This window comes from Linepithema humile, unplaced genomic scaffold, assembly GCF_040581485.1.
Source record: "Linepithema humile isolate Giens D197 unplaced genomic scaffold, Lhum_UNIL_v1.0 unplaced_1, whole genome shotgun sequence".
NCBI lineage: Eukaryota > Metazoa > Arthropoda > Insecta > Hymenoptera > Formicidae > Linepithema > Linepithema humile.
The window spans coordinates 762,868-785,657 of record NW_027124985.1 but is presented as its reverse complement, the minus strand read 5'-3'; the positions used below and the strand labels follow the sequence as shown (position 1 = coordinate 785,657).

At 33.4% G+C, this 22,790-nt stretch overlaps 3 protein-coding genes across 4 annotated transcripts; 2 read left to right on the top strand and 1 right to left on the bottom strand.

Annotated features, from left to right (window-relative positions):
- The first annotated feature begins 6,687 nt into the window (after window positions 1-6,687).
- Window positions 6,688-11,599, top strand: LOC137001810 (uncharacterized). Its single transcript, XM_067360984.1, has 5 exons — window positions 6,688-8,915; window positions 8,985-9,131; window positions 9,227-9,349; window positions 9,429-9,662; window positions 9,737-11,599. Exons 1-5 carry the CDS (start codon window positions 8,594-8,596, stop codon window positions 9,835-9,837), a joined length of 927 nt encoding a protein of 308 aa, XP_067217085.1. The 5' UTR covers window positions 6,688-8,593; the 3' UTR covers window positions 9,838-11,599.
- A 435-nt stretch (window positions 11,600-12,034) lies between these two features.
- On the bottom strand, window positions 12,035-18,139 carry LOC137001809 (uncharacterized). 2 transcript variants are annotated; one of them, XM_067360983.1, is made up of 11 exons: window positions 17,592-18,139; window positions 16,200-16,384; window positions 15,978-16,107; window positions 15,744-15,889; window positions 15,428-15,573; window positions 14,798-14,864; window positions 14,574-14,637; window positions 14,193-14,386; window positions 13,810-13,945; window positions 13,599-13,735; window positions 12,035-13,480 (listed from the first exon to the last, which is right to left on the bottom strand). In XM_067360983.1, exons 1-11 carry the CDS (start codon window positions 17,791-17,793, stop codon window positions 13,127-13,129), a joined length of 1,761 nt encoding a protein of 586 aa, XP_067217084.1. In that variant the 5' UTR covers window positions 17,794-18,139; the 3' UTR covers window positions 12,035-13,126. The 2 variants fall into 2 exon arrangements, with proteins under 2 accessions (XP_067217084.1, XP_067217083.1); XM_067360982.1 differs by having other exon boundaries at window positions 14,469-14,637; window positions 17,592-18,138.
- Window positions 18,140-20,614: 2,475 nt separating this feature from the next.
- On the top strand, window positions 20,615-22,299 carry LOC137001828 (uncharacterized). The gene is made up of 2 exons (XM_067361004.1): window positions 20,615-21,620; window positions 21,704-22,299. The coding sequence occupies exons 1-2, from the start codon at window positions 20,615-20,617 to the stop codon at window positions 22,297-22,299; spliced, it is 1,602 nt and encodes a 533-aa protein (XP_067217105.1).
- Window positions 22,300-22,790: the final 491 nt, after the last annotated feature.

Sequence of the window (22,790 nt, the reverse complement as noted above, 5' to 3'; positions counted from 1 at the left end):
GCGTATATAAACCGAAATTGTACAGTTTGTAGTTACTGACAAATACAATTGTTAAAATAAAATACTTATAAATATATAGAAGATATTAATTTTGCGTGTAAAATTGTATTTGGTTATTATGCAGTCAGACATTTAAGATTGTAAATGTAATGGTACAAATTTGTACAATATATAGCAGTGAAATATGAAAGATTTACTAAATTGAAAATAAGTAATTGAATTTTAATCTAAATAATATTAATGTTTTATATTAATAGTTTTCACACTTTGTGAAAGCCATAAAATTATTTATAAGAAAAAATATTAAAAATGCAAGAAACAAATTTCCTAATTATAAATTTGTAATAATTGCTATCATATCTGTTAAAATTTTTATTAGATATGAGAATGACTATAACATTTGAATCTAAGATATCATCTTGAAATATTTAATTTTAGGAAGTAGTAAACAATTTCAATTCAACCATTTTACTAAAAATGGAATGTAATTACTTTTCATTACCAACATAGCAGTATTATTTAGAAGACTAAATATAAGGAAACCAATATATCAGGAATGTGTGAAAATGCATTTATGTTATTGTCGTTATTACGTAACATATCAAAAATTCTCTGTACGTTATCCCGACTTTTTTATTGCCGATTACTTGACTTCAGTTACATAGGTGTGTAAATTCTTCCTTCTTCTGCTTCCTGTATGATCAATTTTTACATTCGTCTGTCACAGTGATTCTTTTTCCGGCAGACGATAAATATTGACAGCATATGACATTACAATGCATTTTTTAATTCTCGAACTATGATTTTGGCAAGTTTTCAGATATACATTTTATTTTATTTTTCATTTTAATTTTTTTAGTCTTAATTTTTTATATCATGCAGCGTTTTTTACTTGCAGTTCAATTTTACTTCTTGACTAATTAACTAATTAACTAATTTTTTAAATATTTATTTAAAAAAATTTTGCACTAACAGCCTGCGACAGCTCTTAATGCTTTTCTGTTATATTATTTGATATTTATTATATAAGCCTTTCCATTATATGTCTTTTAAGAAAATCATTATATTTTGAGCTCAATCTAATTGTACATGTATTTTCTAAACTTTTAGTTCTTATAATAAAAATCATTTATTATATTACATCATACATTCTACTGTAATTATTGTGAGTTTTCTTTCTACACAGAATAACGGAATTGCGGTCAACGACATAAGATAATCTTGCACGATGTGTAATTAACTATTTATAAAAAAAGGAATCACTTGAATCATACAAGCGAGCTTCCAACAATCTAACTGCAAGTATTCTCAATCATAATATTGTATAAATAAAAAATTGTTTATTTTATTATTAAAAATAAAATATTGAATTTGTTACAAATTGCAAGATTAGAAGAAATTCGTGAAATTACAAAATAGTAAAATAAAAATTTAATATCTGTAATAAATTCAAAATTATCCAATACATACAACAAACACATAATCCAGAGTCAAAAGAAACATATTTCAAAATTGACAAGAAGTCTGAGGTTTCGGATGTTCTGCGGCTACTCATAATTTTAATTCCACGGCGTAGGACGATGGCGGCGACGACGCCGTTCCTGAATATATTGATAATCTCAGATAAAAAAACCATCCATTGTTTCCATTGATATGAGCACATAAGCATGGAATTTTTTTTGGCAAATATTTGAGAGGATTAATCGAACCCCGAACCGATAACGAGGATATTTAGGCGTGAAAAAAATCAGATCTACTCATCAATAAATACATTCAAAAGTTTATTTCTCAACTTAAGAAGCTTCTTTATTTTGTGCTCGGAAACTTACACCCTCGCTGGATAAAAACATATATTGAATAGTGACAGATTTGGCATTTTGTTTGTAATGATTTTCGTCACCGCGAATACGACACGTATATCTTCGTACAATTTACTTGAATGTGCAACAAGTATGTATATTTACGAGCAATTTTCGGCGTTACTAAAAAGATAATCCTTCAATCTTTAGGATACCGTTATCTACTTTCTACCCACCAGTATTATTGCCACCAAGAATAGCCATATACAAAATATCTTACAATTAGAATTTTCTATTTTCCGGATATCTAATACAGAGCACAACAGTTTGCGTTGTAAAATCAACGAATCTATTAACACGAATATCTTAATTTATATTTATTATATATAATATTTGAGAAGTGCCTTATTTATGAAGTGTGTTAAATTGCTCTGCCGGATTGTAATATGACTATTGTAACTCGGAAATACTGCTCGAAAGAACCAATTTTAAAGTTGCGTCAATAAGTCACAATATAATTCAGATAGCAATTAGAGTATGATTTTGGATTTTACATTACATATGCAAACCTATCATAAGTCTAAATTAGATTATCTTACATTATTCAAGTACAATATCTTTCGAATTAAAATAGTCTAATGTTGACAATGTGAAATAAATAAAATACGATAAAGATATAAAAAAATTAATAAATTTATTAATTTTTTTATATCTTTATCGTATTTTATTTATTTCACATTGTCAACATTAGACTATTTTAATTCGAAAGATATTGTACTTGAATAATGTAAGATAATCTAATTTAGACTTATTTTACATTGTTTGACAAAAACATCACCGCATTTTAAAACAAGCCACTTTAGTGAAACTTTTCTTATGCCATGTTGATGAACAGGTAAAGAAATGATGAAAAATAACAAATATCTGGTCCAACAAAAATTTGCAGTCTAAGAAGGAATAATTAAATTAAATAAATATTATTTAAACTGACGAAAACTGATGAATTCATAGTTTGTGCTTTTTCTTGTATACTCATCTTTTCGTTTCTTTTTTTTTTTTTCTAACAGCATCAATTAATCGCTTTTCTCTCAAATTAATTTTCAGTACCTATATTTTATGTACCTAAGACAAATTATTTCGACAATATCAATAAACCTATAATTTTTGCGCAGTTTATGAGTGCATTAATTGCTGCGTTAAAAGTAATCGGATCGGATATGTCATGTACAAAAAAATCAAATAAAAATAAGTTCAATATTAAGTAATAAAGAAATGAGTGTTATTTAAGTCTGAAAAATATACCTTAGCCAATTGTTCTACAACATGTTGGTGCGTAATAATAACAATTAATGTTGCAATTATGTCGGCTTGCCTGCGAAAAAGTAGAGTGATAAATACTATTATTCAAAAAAGCAATAAGCATAAAAAAGACGCAAGTGGATAAAAAAATATATATATATATATATAAATATAGAGATATAATTATAAAAAAAATTATTATTACGTGTTAGAGGTAAACATAAATGTAGTATTTTTGAGATTTTGCAATATAAAATCGCAAACTATATCGTTTCTTGCATGCCTCACAACGGTAAGAAGAAATATATGAGCACGGGTATTGTTGTGGTGTGATAAAAAATCATTAATCAAATTCACCAGCAAATAATTAGTAATAATTGTAGGATTTTCACTACAAGCTAAATATTCTAAAAATTGTATGTTATCAGGTGTTGCTGTCCATTTGCACCATACAGCGTCCCAAATGGACCTGTTCGCTGACATCAAACCATTACAATACATCCATCCTTTCCATTCCGATTGCGTTACAAAACTGCGTTACCAGAAAAAAGTATTTCGTACAAAAATTTAGCTCATTTTATGATAAAATAATTTATCTTGTACAGTATTTGATGTGTAGAATATAAGTATACATAAAGCAACAGAAATTGTTTATATACATAAATATTGTGGTTGTATTGTACAATATCTTACATGCGACTTTCAGAATATAGATCTCTTGTCATTTGCATATTGGCTACTTCTCTACATTCTTTGTTACCAATAATACATGCCCATTTTACGGCTTCCTCTCTTAAACATTCGATGAGATCACTCTGGTATGGTTTTGGCACGTCTCCTATTTGATACAGAACTCCACTCAATATTTTTTCCATCTTTTTCTAAAAATTGGTAAGTAGTATAAATTTTAATTTTATTAATATAATAAATTGTTATTTATAAAAGATATATATGTATATTTATACATATACACCATATTTATTTTAACTTTTTTTATATACAAAGCAATTCAAAAAAACCTGATGTTCTTGAAATATCGTATTCTTCAGCGATTTCGAAAACGATTTTTCCTCTCGCAAAGTTTTGTCCAAAACTTAGTTTTTGCTGCTATAATTGAAAATGGTTTACTCCTCACACTCACACACACTATGATTGTGAAGTATTACGTTACTCTTATGATGTGTTGAACAATCTCTGCCTGTCCGCTGTGTACGAGTAGGGAACTATTTTCACTTACATATATCTCTAAAACTAACCTATGAACAAACATTTGCTAAAGGAATAATTATCTTAATTATCGCTCAATATGACATTTTATGGACATTGTTTTGTATCACTCTGTGTAATAATGTTTTGATGCCATGTTTTTCATAGAAGCTTCCCGTTACCTACCTTCAGGGAATCAGTATTTTTAATTGAACCTATAACACTCATATGTTCAAAAGCTTTAAACATAGAATACCATGCCACATAATTTATTTCTCGTAATAAAAATTTAGAGATTTTCCAAAACACAATGTAATCAAGTTGTTTATGTGTGACGAAGTAAAAGGCGTCATTTATGATTTGAGCTCGATTGAGAACATGTATGTTGACATATTTCACAGAATTCATATATTGCGCAAGTTGTAGCCAATTTGCAACATCATAATTAACACGATAATACCCTATTATAAAAAAAAGAGCTTTCATTATTAAAGTCTCTTGATAGATTTTATTAAAAAATAATTTTTAAATAATTTTTGTTGTTTTTTTTTTTTGAGACACATTTTTTTAAATTATTTATTTTTTAATAAAATATTTTACATTTGGTGTGAAAATAGTGTAGGAATGATTATCGCGTGAAAATGTTTGTTGTAAGCATGAATGACACACACACTTGCCAGTATGCGAGTGCATGTGTCAGAAGCATCAGGGTGTGTAAGTTTAAAAAAGCAAAAAAGATACGAAGATAAAATATTGTGGGTTCCGAATATTTCCGCGCTGACCGATAGAAAATTGTCACGCCTAAAAACTCTAGCTTTTTGTTATTATTTTGAGAGTAGGTGCGAGGCGTCGCCCGAGCAGTGGGAAAAGAGTCAGTGGAGAAAAGCAGTTGAAAGCGAACGATTGTACACCGCCTTACTTGTTTCATTTTAATACATCTTGAATAAATCATATTCTTCCTACAATATAGTAAAGTTATTGTCTAACATTTACCTGTTTGTTGTAAATTGACTATAATTCAATCATTTTCATCAAACTTTTGCACTAATTTTTCCGGTTTTTGCGGTGATAACCAGAATTTATTGGCAAAAATGTCGTGAAAGTTCATTTTTGATTTTGTCGTATATGTCACGAATGCTGAAAGATGTTCTGTATCCTCGTCAAAATCGAAAGTGAGATACTGGAATATTATCTCGTTAGTCATATCATTTCGTGTCACGTACAGAATAGGATAATATTTTTCCTCTATCCAAACAGATATAAGTCTTTTTACAATAAATGTGATTGAGTTATTTGGTATAATAGTTTGCATCATGTTCCATAAATCATTTGTTTGATTATATCTATAAAATGGAAAATTTTTGTAAAAGCATACATTGTGCGAATTTTTAGCAAAAATTTTTTAAAAAATATCCATCAACGCACAACCAACCGTTCGAAAACACTCTACACCTGAAGGCACACGATATCCCCACTACTTCTCCACTGAAAATTATCACACTACACAGAGTGTGAGGTTTCCGAACGTAGCCCTAATGAAGTAAGTCGTAGGGTCGTATTTATGGCAGGCGCGGGATGACGCAAATTTTTATTTTTTTCCGAATTGAGAAAATCCAAACCGGGTTTGAACCTGGATCGCTGGGTTTCTAGTCCTGGTCCTAGTCCGCATGGCTACCTATAGATCTAATGAAGTAAGTCGTAGAGTCGTATTTATAGCTATGGGGCCTGGCAGGTATGGGGCCTGGCAGATATGGGGCATCAAAACAAATGACGTCACGCAGTCGCCTCACGAAGGGTCGTATTTATGGCGGGGCCGCGTCTATATGAGGTACCCCGGACTCTCTGGCAGGTATGGGGCGTCAAAGCAAACGACGTCACACAGTCGCCTCGCGAAGGGGTCGTATTTATGGTGGGGCCGCGTCTATATGAGGTATCCCGGACTCTCTGGCAGGTATGGGGCATCAAAACAAACGACGTCACACAGTCGCCTTTAGTCCGTGAAGGGACGGAGCGTATTTATGGTGGGGCCGCGTCTATATGAGGTATTCCGGACTCTCTGGCAGGTATGGGAAATGTAAACAAACATCGCCAAGATGTCGGGCGGGGGATGATAGAACTACGGCCAAGAGACCTGTGAGCGGGCAAGTATAGGAGAACAAAAGAACGACGTCACGGAGTCAAACGGTGGATTCTAGTCTGCTAGACCGATATTCGACGAGATAGAGTGACGACTAAGGGAGTGCAAACGGTATAGAGCGCGCGCCGGGCACGTATAGCGAACAAAAGAACGACGTCGCAGCGACGAATGATCAGATGCCTTTTAGTCTGATATTCGGCATGTTGGTTAAGGGTGCAGCGATATCGCGTGAACGGAGTGAGCGTCAGCCACCCGTTTTCGCGGATTGAGCGCGCTGTATGGATTGAGGATGGCGAGTGCAGGAACATGCAAAAAGAGGAAGAAAACAAACACGAGAAATGGAATACAAAATCGTTTATTTAAAATTTTTCTTAAGAATACATAATTGTACTGACAAAATAAAGTTTATACATTTTATGATTTTTAATAGAATCAAATTTAATTATAAATTATAAAAGTATACATTAATGAATGAATTACAATTTTTGTTGAAATCTAATTATATGTACAATTTGATCGAAGTAAAGAGCGATTAATTCTAAAAATACAATTTCAAATTGATCGTCGAGAAATGTTAAATCTTTTAGTTGCGTACGTACATTAATTTGTATTTCGTGACAATTAGATTTGAACGCGAGTTTTATAATATCGTTTTCGATATAGCTCACAATAGGTAGTCTTATTTGTATTTCATTAATAAGATATTTAGCGCAATCATTGGCACTAGTGGTGATTATATTCAGTCGATTCACAAATTAGCGTTTACACATTCGAGTATATTTTCTAGTCCCAGAAAACTAGCTCTCTGCATTGCTATAGCGAGCGAATAAGTCCGGCGTTTCTTCGGCGCATGAATTTTTTCTTTAGTCGTGGTATTTTCCAAAGGTTGAACTTCTTGTCCGTTTTCTCGATATGTCAATAACAAAGCTCTTGCTCCATAAGCAGTGGTGAAATTTATAATTATCTTGTTGATAATAATCGAGTTTACCGTAATACTATTTCCATTTAAGTAATCCGACATTTGCTTCATATTTTCTTGAAATTTTTGCCATTCCGCCATGTTGAAGCAAATACCATCGGCTCCCTTGGATGAAAATTTAACGAAAGGTTGAAAATCAAACTCGTCGCCGTTGATTGAAGTTTGCAGCCCAACATGAATTTTCTTCGTATAGGAAAAATTCAACCCATATGTTGTAGATAACATGCAATTCTGCACAATTTTTTCGGAGATGTCGCATCTTGCTTCGGAAGTGTCGCTGCACTTTGTCGGCTTTTCGGATTCCACAATTTCCCGGCGTTTATCCATGACACTGATTTTTATACGCAGACGCGAAACAAAAATACGAAAACTGAAACTTGTTCGCTGTTGAACTTGTAGGTTCGAATGCTAGAAGACGAATGAGAAAAATGTTACAATCTTCTACGTAACAGAAAATGGTGGGGGAAATTTGAACACATATAAATTTTTAAGCACTATGATTGGTCGCAAAGGCGACGCATTAACAAATATTACTTTTCCGAATTCCCACGAAAATTCAACTAGATAAAGAAAGTTTCGATTTTCGTGTCGCAACATGTTACGGAATAAATTTTCGTGTCGCAACATGTTACGGAATAAATTTTCATGATCTTACAACGGAAAAATTTTTGCTACCCTATTGTGGTTTTTATTACGCGATTGATATATAGTAGATTATTCTTATTCAATCAATAGAATTTCTACCCGTCGCGTAGTATTTTTTAACAAGTTTATCGTCGGAATTTTTACTACGTGTTCAATACTATAGGATTATTCTTACCCTGAATCAATCAACTTGATATTTTATTTTTTCCGAAGCACCTTGCTCTCCTATCTTGAAGTATTGTTCGTTGAATAATAGGATTATCGTGAAAAGTACGACGAAATGACCGAAACGTTGTACGATGAAAGGACCTGGACCATTGTCCAGTTTCAAAGGAAGTGTAATAAAAATATTTGAAAAGGATGCTTTTTTCCTAAATTTTCTCAAGGTGGGGAGAAAACTGGGTATAAAACGGGAAGACGCTGAAAAATCGCACAGTTTCACATTTTCTCGCGCATTCGGGATCATAGCGATCTGTATTTCCGTCTTCGTGTGATTTCACTGCGTATCGAAGCCACGTTGAATTAAAAATGTCTAGTTTGCGGGAAATTATCGAATTGTGTTTGCGATTGACTCGTAGTTTAAACGGGCTCTGCATCGATAATTATTTATCGTCGTTATCCGACAACGACGATAATAATTATGTTGTATTCGCAAAGTTTGCGGATGCGTGCCCTAGCGCGGTGTTCGCGGTTTTATTCCGTTTGGGGCATTTCTCGATTTACCTCCAGCTTTTGATTATTGCCAGCGAAATAATCGAGATGAGGCGTGTGTTTAACGACAACGAAGAAGAGGATGCGGGAGGCTATATCGCCGGCCTGCTGAATTACTATCGTGGTGCGGTAAAAAATGGTAAGTTTCTGTTTTTTATTATGAATATTTAAAACAAAATTTAAAAAAATTAAAATTATTATTTTTTAGGAACGCTACAATGTCACGAGCCAAAAAAAATTATGGCGGTGGAGGGTGTGGCGCGTGGCGTACGTCAAAATTATGTCAAAGAGCGAGCTACTCAACGCCGCGGGGTAAGACGGCGAGCCGATACCTCGCCTGAGGCTGGACCTTTGTGTAAGTAATAGACCTTTGTAAAAGTAATTTATATGAAATAAAATAACAGCATTGATTTAATATTAGGAAATTTTTAAAAAAATTTAATGTTTTAGCTCGCGCGCGAATTATTCTTACGCCGGAGCTTGTCGATCTTGTGAGCAACGAATCGACGAGTCAGCCGGCTCCTCGCGAAGTGAGCTCGTTCGATGAGGAGGAAATATTCAGTCCTTTGTACAGTAAGTGATAAGAAAAGTTATCTTAGCAGAAGCATAAAATAACTAAAAAATTTGAAAAATTAATAACGTCAATTTTTAGATAACGACCGTCCACAGAAAGTAATATTACCCATGGCTGACGAAGACGACGAAGAGGAAGAGCAGAAGGAAGAGCAGGAGGAAGAGGAAGAGGAAGAGCAGGAAGACGAAGAAGAAGAAGAAGAAGAGCAGGAGGAGGAAGAGCAGGAAGAGGAATTACAGGCCGAGGAGAGGAATTATGAAGGAGGGGATAAACAAAGCCACGAGCAAGACGGATGGGGAATGGCTGACAGAGGTAAGAAAGATTGCAAATTTTTACAGTTGCTTTTATGCTCGAATTTTATTTTTTAAACATTAAAATTTTCACAGGATACAGACCCCCTGTGATTTCTTACTCTCCCGATTATAATTATCAAACAAGTACTGAGAGAAATACTTTTGTTAAAATAACGAAAGAGAAGTACCTGTAACAAATTTGATTAGTTACTATTGTGACAACAAACATAGCAGTACGAGGGACGAATTTGGTTTGTTACTTTATATTTGCTGTGGTAGCAATTGCCACCGTAAATATAACTAACAGTCTTTCGTTTCTTCAGCAAATCATTTGTATGACGAGTGATTATGTGAAATCATTATGCTGTTTTATTTGTTGGCAAAACGTTTGATTTGCTAGGATTACCAATCATTAGTCAAAGTTTTATGAAAGATTTTAACAAATCAGTAGTTATTTGTGCAAATGTGAGTTAAGGGCAGCGATCATGCGTAACTTTTTACATATTATTTTCAATGGCAAAATTTTTCATTTTTCACCTTTCCGTTAGGGAAAAAGTTACGCGTGATCGCTGTCTTTAATTCACATTTGCACAAATAGCTGCTGATTTACTAGAATCTTTCGCTGTTCTGTTTTATATTCATATTATAGAATTTTTAATGAAGAAAAAAAGCAATGACGTGAATTATTTAGACAATTTATTTTTGTATAATTATCTCATATAATAATAATATAATTATATAATATATTGTTGATATAATTATAATGTATACATACATACATATAATTATAATGTATACATACATTTATTAATTGGATATTTAACTATTCTAAATACTATAATGAAGCACAACAATTTTTTTTCCGGTAGCCATTGTATGCGCATAAAGGGGTTTATAATCAAGTAAATCATTTAATTTTATACATAACCAATCATCAGTCTCTTCTATTTCATATCCTAAAACATGTTCGTATAAACCAATATTCTTAAGGACATTACAAACAAGAATAGGACAAGCATCGTAACTAGGATGAAGAATTAGTTTTATTTTTCCAAAACTTGGGCACAAATCATGAGCACCTGTCGCTACAACCATTCCTTTCTTATAAATAGTTCCCTTATATTCCACCCAATTTGAACTCATACATTCTGTTCCTCTAAGATCAATTGAAAGGTTTTCAAAGAAAGGTAATAATTCATTCAAAAAAAGAATTTGGCCTGAACCGATTTGTGTGTCTGGAATTATGCCTTCTTTGGAAATAAAGCGATAGCACATGCCTAATTGATGTTTGACAGCCAGAGAATGTGCAATATTTACGCGAGACATGTTAGATTTTGCAGACTGAGTCAGGTCTCTATGCTTTGCTTCTTTTCGAATAGTAGACAAGTGAGATATAGGGCCACTTTCTGCAATAACTCTAGGATAATGTATAAAAATGTGCATTTTAGGAGTTAAACATTTTCCAGTTAAAGAGATAAACAATCTATGATGCTCTTCTATGAGAGCTTTTAATTGAAAAGCGGCTCCTTTATACAATCTCTTTGCCAATACAATGTCCATTATTTGACGCAGTAATAAATATAATTGCCAAAACTGGTTTTCTTCATTAACAAGATCACCCACAATTACTCCAAATAATCTGACAAAGCAAAGAATTTCGGATCCAGTCATTTTCAGTTTTTGTTTTTTAAAAAGATTATCAGTTGTTATACAAGGAGGTTTATTTATAGAATGTTTTGGACCATAATCAAACATCAGCATCCTGTTATTCAAATTTTCCAAAGTAAAATATTTACTATTTATAAGATTAGTGATAACATGGATCATAACAATATTACAAAGGCCTTCTCTTAGATCATGAAGCTCATCTACACTTAGATTTTCAACCATATGATATGATGGTACTTCATGAAACGTACATTCTTCTTTTAATCCTGTTTGTGTATAGTCGTTTAACTTTAAGTCCTCTTTATAACTAATAGGATCTCTCAAAAGTGCACATTCTTCTACACATCCTATATTCGCATCTTGTGTGTCAGATTTATGCATTTTGCAAATTCTGCAAAAATAGTTTGCAGAAAATGACTCTACCATTCCAAGAACTCCATTTAAGCCTAAATTATCACCAGTGATAAGTGCTAATACAAAATAAACATGCTTATCTCCTTCACTACTTTTAATAGTAATACCATCATTTTCGAGTCTTTTTAAAACATTTACAAGAGGAGCAAAGGTTGCCTTATTTTTAAAATATGGTCTCGTCCAACTTTCAAATAAAAGTACTAAAAAAATATTTTTTAGAATGGAACAACATTCTGGAGGGAGACATGGCACTGTCACATAGACAGCACCAAGTTTTCCTGAATGACTTCCTAGAGGATTGTTTACCTCTAAATCATCGAAATATACAAACAAAGGAAAAACAATATCCTCTTTACTATATTTTTGTTTTTTTTTTGCCCATAAGAAGCCCTGGACAAAGTTATGAAGACCCTTACTATCTTTTTCAAGGAAATCCATGTAATTTAAAGTTTCTTTTAAAGCACCAGGCAATTCAAAAAACTTTTGTAGCATAGAATCTAATGGAATATACTGACCATATACAGAAATATATTTTCCCTTCATAGTATTATTACATCTTTCTGCACAAAACATTTTACCCATTTCATATGGAATTGGAACTATATAATCACCTGCATTTGAAAAATATTTGCAACAAAGATATTCTGATTGTAAATGTTTGAAAGGGTTTTCTAATATCTTAAACATTAACTCTATGTCTAGAACTTCATTTTGAGCGCACTGACCAGTTTGTAGAACATTTAAAACTTTTTCTCTTAAAAGTGTCACGTATTCGCTCCCAACCATTAAACTGGAATCGACAACTACTTTTTGAATTAAATTTCTGGGAAAATGAGGATTACTATAAAGTTTTGCAACAAACAAATCAACTGACTGTCTTAGCAATGATGAAAATTTTTTAGAAGTAACACATTTTATGTCATTAATATTGTCATTAATATTTGGCTCATTATTCTCAGTAAAGTCAAAATTAATTTCTGATGTACTGTTACTACATAAATCATTCTCAATAGTTTCTTTCTTTTTTACTTCACATTCCATTGAAAATTTGTGAGTTGTCTGCAAATGTTTTTTAAAGGAATTTTTTAAACTGAATGTTCTAAAACAAAGATTTTCTCCACATTTGAATGTATTATTTATGGAATGTCTTATTTCAAGGTGAATTAACAAGCTTCGAATGGATAGGAGGTTTACGTGACACAAGCTACATACAGGCATTTTTACTTTAATATTAATAAACTAACTAAACTAAAAAAATGCACTAAAAATAAATCATATAAATTTTAACATTAATAAACTTGCTAAATTAAAAAAAATAAACTAAAAATAAATCACAAATCGTATACACATAAAAGAACATACAAAACTTGTTTTTATAAAACTTAATCTAGAAAGACAACACTAATTTTTAGAAAATTGAGAAAATTCGCGCAAAAGAGCTTCGACTCCACTATAATGAGGGTCGTATTGACGATTTCGTGGCATCTCATAGGCAGCACGCTGAAGGAACTGCCATAATTGAGCGCACTCAGGAGGATACTGAATATGTAGAACGTGGAAAATTTTGAAACAAATATCTACCGCTTTCAAAGGAGTGTCCACTTTATAATATTTTTTGACTCCTAGAACGACGAAACTCTGCTCAATACAGGCTAGTTCTGGTCCAATGATTGCCACCAAAGGTTGAAATGTACAACCGTATTGAATCAGTTTTGCCTCCCGAGCTCTAAGTTGTACTTCCAAATCTCCAATTATCTGCAAATAAAATATAATTTAGACTTTATAAAATGTTCAGCTTCATGCTGTGAGGTTTTTATTATGTTATTAGATATTAATTGAAAACTGCAAAAGATCACAAAAAATATGAACTCACTTTAACATGAAGAACAAAACTTTCCTGCACTTCAGCCTTAGATGGACGCCACTCTTTTATTTGTTTAGTTTGTTTCCTTGCATTTATAGGAGCAAACAAATAAGAAAGATTATTCAACACTTGAAGTGTCTTGAGATCTGAAAAAAGTAAATAGTTATAATAATCTCGAAAGGAACATTTTTTTTAAACTAATTTCTGACAATTTTTTTACCATCAGAAACTTCATCATTGCAAAAATCTTTTAATTTTGCAGATATTTTTCCAAATAAAAAATCTGATAGTTTCCGCCAGTTCACAAACAATTTCATAAATTTGTCAGTATATTTCCTCTCAAAATCAAGCTCAAGCTACAAAAAAAAATGTAAATATAGAAAAAATCTACAAAAAAGATAATGATAATCAAGATAATAATGATTTTAATATCAAATATCTAATACCAAATTCCTAAATTTATTTCGTATTGGAATTAAAACAAAATCTCCAGAAAAACAAAAATTGTTATTACTTTTATACTTATGTCTTAGGTACTTGCATATTAAAAGTGTTAACAGAATGTTAACACATGTTAATAAATCTGATGCTGTGTTTGCTTACCAGTGTGTACCCTTTTTCGTTATCCAGAGCTGGATACTGGGCCATATATTCTCCTATAGATAGGTTTCCTCTCACTAATTCGATCCACCGCTGACTTGAAGTCAGCTGCCAATATTCTAGTACTTTTGGCCAAGGTTGAGAACTGTTCCTTAGCCACAGTAAAGCATCATGAACCTCAATGGATTCATCAATTTCTAAAAAGAAATAGATTTTTTTTATTCGACCGTTTTAAATAAAATATATTCACTAAAAAAACAAAACAAAATAAGACCAAACCGTCATTTTCTCTTTCACGTTTTTTACCCTTTCGATGCTCTTTTCTTCCTCCTGATGAAATCAAATTCAAACGGATAAGTTGCCGGCGTTTATTATACCACTTACTGTATAGTTTACCCTTTCCAGTGTTGCAAATACCACTACTAGGATCTATATCAATGTATATTTCCTATAGAAAAAAAGACAGCTAGAGAGAAGTAAATATAAAGCCTAGATATATATATATCAATTCAATATAAAGCTATTTAAAAGACTACATAACAGAATTTCAATAAAAATCCTTAAATTAAAAAAGAAGTTTTTTATAACTGTATAAGAAATAAAATTACCTTTGTTTCAGTAGGAAAAATCTGTAAAATTTTTTGTGAAATCATATCAAGCCGATCACATGACAAGCTGAAAGCAATGTTTATGCAATATAGAGCATTCAATAAAAAGCATTTCAGTATAATTATAAAGTATAGGTGTTAATTACTTTTTAAAACAAAATTCATAAAAAGCAGAATAACGATATAAAAAGGTTTGGGGTTGAGAAAAAATAATAAGAAAAAATAAAGTTAAAGGTAAGAAAACATATGATGTAGTCCATAATTTAAGAAAAAAATTCAGATATTTCTTTAAAAGAAAACATGAACCAAAAATTTCTAACCAATAAAGCATACAGTAAAAAAAATTAATATTCCATGATGCATGTATAAATAACAAGAAAATACAAAGTTTGACCGTAGGAGTCTAATGATATATATACATATATGTACTAGCTTAATGATATATATGTTTGGCACATAATATCACTATCTATCAAGAAATTTTCAAAGAAGAATATCTAAAAGTCTAATAGACAGTTTAAAATGCAATCAACTTAATCCTCTTGTAGTAATTTTCTTGAGTGACACATTTAATTAAAGTAATGATACAACTATCATGCATATTTATTAATTAAATACTATACAACTTACCGCTTGTCCAGGTCATTTTTCAGTTCTGAATTAATAATAGCCTCAGCTAGATAATTTCGATATTTGTTGTTTAATTTTTTTTCTGTTTCATAAGCCTGAAGTACAATTCGTCCTTTATCACTACTTTTTAATATTGATCTCAAGTCCTGCAAAATTAAGTAGCAATTATATTTTACTTCTAATAAAAAATTAACTTTTAAATTTAAAATTATCTTAAATTTTAAAATTACATAAAAGATGTCAATGCCTTCAGTACTTTTACTTTTATATTTTTTAATAATATTTTTCAATAAGAGGAATTGATTTTATAACTCACATATTCAGAGTTTTCTTCATTTTCAACGTCATTTTTTGATTGATAAGGAGTTTGAAATCTTCTCTCTCTCTCTTTTAGCTGAGTTGAAGAAGGTTCAATATTATTTCTATTATTGCGTGTATTATTATTCAATGTTACTGCACCATCTGCATTTATAAAGAAAATGGCATAACTAAAAATAATATAACTCTGCACAGAAAATAGTGTTATAGTGAAACAATATTGATCCTTTACCAGTAACAGCTGTAATTCTGGTTTGTAACTCTTCTGTAAGATCCTTATTAATAAGATCCTCTGTAAGATCCTCTTGTACATTTACTTCAACCTCAGTATTGATTATGACCTGTTCAGAAAGCTGGATCTCCTGTAATGTGAAAGTAAAGAAAAAAAGAAAATAAATATCTTAACTATCATATTTTTTTTACTTATTTAATAATAATTTTTTTATTTTATTACCTCAGTATCTCTTAATATGTCAATGGGATCATGAATTTGTAAAATCTCAGCGTTTTGGATCTGAACGTTTTGGATTTCAGCTTTAAATTTAATATTAAATAATAGCCTTTCCCCAGCCAGTGGAATTAATTCACGTATTGTATCTTGATCTATATAAGGAAATACTTGCTGAGTAATTTTTTGATCTATAAGCAGAGCAATCTTCTCTTAAAATATGTATGTGGCACACAAACTAAAAGACATATTTAATATTAACTATTTTATTTCTACACAGAAAAAAAGACTTCTTGTTTTGAATATCTTTATTCTCAACATATAAATCTTGAAAAGGGATTATATAGCATTAAATAAATAAAAATTACCTGTTTGTTTAATATTATATAATTCTGCCATGAAAAATATATTATTTATTCAAGAATAATTTTCTTCAAAAGAAAAAACATGTTAGAAGTATATGTTCAAACTAAAAAATTATTATAATAAAATTAAGACAATAATATATATATTATATTCTTGAGATAAACTATTATAATATTAAAATAAAATTATATTATTGTTGACATTTAATTAAGATTATCGATCAAATTCTTCTAAGAAAATTATATATTATTGTTTTTACATGAAACCAGTGTTGGGCATTTATCATAACGTGATCATATGTAAGATTTAGATTTTTAATTATCTTAATTAAACATTAAAAATTTAATCAATTAATTAAATACCGTACTAAATAACAGTACTAAATAACTAAATACCTTATATAAAACATATATGTACTTAATTGCATTAATTGATTACATTTATCATGATTATTTATATTATAGCTTTTTAGGCAATTATTTTAATAAAAAATTTAATCGATTAATTTTCTTATTAAAATTAAAATAATTGCCTAAAAATTTATAATTAAATACTCAAAAATTTATAATATAAATGATTAATGTAAATAATGCAATTAAGTATTAAACAATATTTATAATTACTCGATTTGTGTGTGAATGTTTAACTAAGATAATTGATTAAAAATCTTATTCTCATATATAATCACATTATAATTAATATCAAATACTATATGAGATGATGATCGCATTAATTGAAGTATATAAATTTTAGTTTGATACTAATTTTTTTTCTGTGTACAAACAAATGCATCATACATCAATAAAATAAAAAATATAATAGACTAGCATATTTTGTGAAATCTTTTACATCATAATAGAGGTAATTATTTTGTTAAAGTAAAATAGGTTATGTGTCAAAAACATGAAAATAGGATTAAGTAATTCTTCGGATCGTACAGAATTCAACTAGAGAATGATGCAACAAACAGTGAGACAAAGAAATGAAAAAGTAAGGTTACTAATAACATGAAATGAAAACATTATGACTTACCTTTGAATGCTTGCACAACTTGATTACTCAAACCCCAACGTCTCAGCCGCTCGGAAACAGCATCTTGTTCGGCTTGTTTCTCTTCACCACTCATTTTACTGATCACAGTTGTGGAAACGAAAGGAAAACGAGCGCACATTAGAAGTTTGCCGTTACGACAAGCCGAAACATGTGCTATCGCTGCGCACTTTCGTCCGCGCATTTCATTTGCTGCAGCAACAAATTCGAATATTTTAATTTGTTGGTGGTGCAAAAAGCATTAGCAATAAGAACTATTATCGACATATTTGTTGAATTTACTAACTGTGTCAGTACCTATGTCAAACAATTTTGTAATCAGAACAAAGAGGGATGAGCAAATGAAATTTGTTGCACAGACGATATGTGATATGTTAAAATGACAAAAAAACGGATCATTGTTTGTAATGGTAGCGAATTTATCGTATCCTGAACAAATCATAAGTCAACAAATGAAAATTTGTAATTCTTACAAAAGTATTTCTCTCAGTGAGGGTGTAAAATAAAAAAGAAGAAAATTTAGAGGTGAGCTGATTTAACACTACAAATTTTTCGATTTTTATTGCAAATAAAATTCAAGCATGAAGATATAAAATATATTTTATCAAATTTTCTAATTAATTCGCTAATTTTTTAATTTTGACTTTTGCAGTTCAAACAGGTGGTGGTAGAGAAGAAGAGCCGGAGGAAACTCGGTCGGGTGTGGAATCGACTGGCGAAACCGACGACTTCGAAACAGCGCCGCAGGAAGAGGAAAGAACGGAGGAGAAAACGAGGCGAGCGGAGGATATCGATGCAGCATCGGCGGCGGAAAGGCGTCGGAATAATAATCAGGTCGGCGATAATTTTAATTATATAGAATTAGTATCGGAAAACACGCGTAGGTTTAGAAATTTCGGGATAGAGGGTAGAGAGGCTAGATTCCGTATACTTCCGTTTCCCGAGGGAGGAGGGGAGGTTTACACACGATTGGAAAACGCGTTTCGCGAAATTCACTCTTACACGATATTTTCATGCGTACCGGGAGATTATGTTGGATTGTCTTTCGACTCTCCGGCTCTTTTTCACGGCCCCGCTGGAATATCGTTCCGTCCGGCGAACGATTTGACTCCCGAGAACATTTGGAATCTCGTGAGTTTATTAGCTCAAAGTTCAGGGGGGTTAAACGTACCGCAAGAGTTTAATATCCGCGTTTTTCGTATCACTCCTCCCGCGGGATGTGGATATAACGCTCTAGATATTGTTGGTAAACGTTCGATTTTAACAATAAACAACAGCGATAATCTGTGTTTTCCTCGCGCGCTCGTGACGGCACAGATTAATAACGAGCGTGGAAATGTGCGTACAGGCGAGTTGCATGCGAGATGGAACGCGGTGAGAACACGAAATTCGTCGTCGCAACGCGAACTTGCCGGCGAGTTGACGAAAAAAGTCGGTATCGCGATTCCGGAAGTCGGCTGCGGAATTAGGGAAATCGAACATTTCCAACAATATTTAGCCGCGGAAAATGTCGCGATAATAGTTTACAATTCCGACACTTTTGGTCGCGGGGGTAAACCGTTATTCGACGGAACAGCGGTGCTAGCCTCTCTACATCGAGAACCTATATCTCGATTAAATATTTTATTTGTCGCCGAATCGCGTCATTATAGCGTGATTTTAAATTTAAGAGCCGCTGTTGGAAGTAGAGGGTATTGCATTCCGTGCAACGTAGCTTATCGCAGTGACGCGAAAGGGCATCGATGCTCTAATAAATGCCCGCGTTGTAACATGGTTCCAACTTGCGAGAGATTCGAACATGAGCGAATACGCTGCACGGAATGTAATCGCGAATTTTTTAATCGCGCATGCCTCGAGCGTCATTGCGCGCAAAAATCGTACGACGAGCATTCGCTTCAAAGCGTTTGCAGCGTTATACGATTTTGCAGCGAGTGCGGTCGTGTAATCGAACGAAAGAAACAGCACGAATGCGGCGCGGCTTTCTGTTTCACGTGTCGTTCTCACCAACCGCTAAATCATTATTGCTGCATGATGACGATCAATCGAGCTTTGAGTAGCATCGCGGGTCGCTCTTCGGAAGAGCATTTCAAAGATCAAAATGAGGATGAACACGTGTCGAAAACAGAAAACCTCTCCGCATTCGTGTTTTACGATTTCGAAACACGACAGGATGAAACGCTTCGAGGTACCGCTAATGTAAAAATTCACGTGCCTATTCTCTGCGTCGCGCAGCAGATTTGCGAATCGTGCGCGGAAATAGAAGATATGTCGGTGCGGTGTCGTTGGTGCGGTATCCGCGAATTTACATTTCGTCACGATCCCGTTAAAGAATTTGTAAATTTCGCGACGCGTCCGACGATATATTTAAAAAAAATAATTTGTATTGCTCATAACGCAAAATCGTTCGACGCGCAATTTATCCTCCGATATTTAGTAGAAAGCGGTATTTCGACAGAACCTCGTGTAATTTTGAGCGGTACTAAAATCATAGTACTAACGGTAGGAAATACCAAATTTATCGACAGTGTTAATTATATGCCGATGCGGTTATCCAAATTACCAAAAGCTTTCGGGCTGGCGAATACTTTGGATAAAGGCGTCTTTCCGCATTTATTTAACACACTCAATAATCAATTCTATGTAGGACCGTTGCCGGGCGTCGAGTATTACTCTCCGGAAACTATGAATACGAAAGAACGCGAACAGTTTTTAGCATGGCACGACAAGTAACCCGGGCGAATTATATTTTTGATTTTCAACTCGAGATATTGCGCTATTGTCGCAACGACGTGGATATTCTTAGACGAGCGTGCATGGCTTTTTGGAAAATTTTCCTGAGGCGCGGAAAAGTGTGCCCATTCGAGGAATGTACAACAATCGCTTCCACGTGTATGAGGGTTTTTAGAAAAAACTTTCTGCGTGAAAGCGAGATTGGTATAATTCCATCGGGTGGCTACAGACACGTGAATACGCAATCGCGCAAAGCACTGCGTTGGTTGGTGTAGATGGAGCGAGAGCTCGGTCATCCCATTATTCACGCAGGGCGTACCCGCGAATATCGCGTACTTGACGGCACACTCGTCGACGGATATTACGAATCGTTAGAAAACGGCGTAACACGACATCACGTGTTTCAATTTCACGGATGCTTTTGGCACGGTTGCCCGTCGTGCTTTAGAATCAACCGCGACAGTAACCTCTCCGTAAACAGCGAACGTAGGAATACGATTGATTTGCGTTATGAGCATACCGTCGCAACGACATATCGTCTTCGAAAATGCGGATACACGGTGACGGAAAAATGGGAGTGCGATTTCGATCGTGCAATGGCTGTAAATAGCGTAATGCGGGAATATTTACAGCACCATCAAATGGTTGAAAACGAACCGCTCAATCCGCGCGATGCGTTTTACGGCGGGCGTACGGGGAATGTTGCGACTCGATATGAAATTACGGGTACAGAGAAGATACGATACATCGATGTATGTTCTCTGTATCCGTATGTTTTAAAAACGGGTACTTTTCCGATCGGACATCCCACGGTGTATGTCGGTGAGGAATGTTCGGTACTAATCGGAGAAGGCCCGAATTACAATTTCGACTCCGTCGAAGGCCTCGTACGTTGCAAAGTACTCGCACCGCGCGATCTCTTTCACCCCGTGTTACCGTATCGCGTACGCGGAAAATTGTTATTCGCGTTGTGCCGCAGTTGCTGCAAAACATTTTCACGCGAAAATTGTACACACGTGCCTTCCGAACGTGAATTTACGGGTACATGGGTATCGTGCGAATATCGCAAAGCGCTTGAAAAAGGTTATTTCGTGTCGGAGGTTAGCGAGATTTGGCAGTACAACGCAACACGCTACGATCACGGTACGCGGCAGGGTGGATTATTCGCCGAATATATTAATACATTTTTAAAATTAAAACAAGAAACCAGCGGGTGGCCGAGTGAATGTACCGATGACGAGGCTAAAGAACGATATCTTCGCGATTACGAAGAAACCGAAGGTATTGTTCTCGAAAGTAACAATATCGCGAAAAATTCGGGATTACGTTCGGTCGCGAAGTTGTTTAAATTCTTCTTTCGGAAGAGGCCGACGTTCCCTCGCCTCTTACCAACGTCGTTTTAGCGGCGTACACGACGGCGCTAGCGCGATTAGTGTTGTATAAATATTTAGAACGCTTAGATCGACGCGTTTTATATTATGATACCGATTCTTGCATTTATGTAAGCAGCGGTGATCCTTCCGAATACGAGCCGCGTACGGGTAATTTTTTGGGCGATATAACGAACGAACTCGAAAGCTATGGGTCCGGTAGTTACATCGAGGCGTTTATATCCGGTGGCCCGAAATTTTATGCTTACGTTGTTCGCACACCGAAAGGACTCACGCACAAAGTTTGCAAAGTAAAGGGTATAACCCTAAACTTTGCAAACTCATGCTCAGTTAATTTTAATAGTATAAGAGAATTAATATTGCAAAAAGAGCGAGAGGGACGAGAAGAGGAAAGTGAAGAAGGAAAGTCACATAGAACATCGATAAATCTACGTTTCAGAGCAATTCGGCGTACGGCTTTTCACGAGTTAATAACTCGCGACGAAGTGAAAGCTTGTACTCCTGTGCTATTAAAACGTAGATTTCTCAATAGTCGTTGTTCCGTTCCTTACGGTTACGCGATTCACTAATTTTTTACGGAATTGTTCTTTCGCTCTTTCGCTGTCGACGGTTAGCGCGTGTTTTCCAACTTTATGTAAATAGCTTTAAGTAGATTTATAAATTTTTGTAAAAAGTATAAATAAAAAATTTTTTTATTTAATTTAAGAAAATATTGTTAGTTTTAAAATGTAAAATGTATAATTGTATAGAAACTATGTAAAAACTATAAAAAATTTAAGAAATAAAAACAAATATTTTTATTATTCTCAAATCATGTACTTTTATTCGTAAAAATAAATGTTTTCTCGCATAATTTTTCTTAAAGATTTTTCTTTCTCCTAATACTTTCCCGTATAAAACCCTCATTTTTTTTCGAGAAAAAAAAAGTGTTTCATCGCGCGAAGTAGCGTTTCCACTCTTGGACGCTGGCGCGAGCAATTTCGGCTGGTTGCGCTTGTTCAGCGTCTCCGCGGACCGAATCAGCTTGTTCAAGTCCGCGAGTTGTACGCTAGCGCAAGCA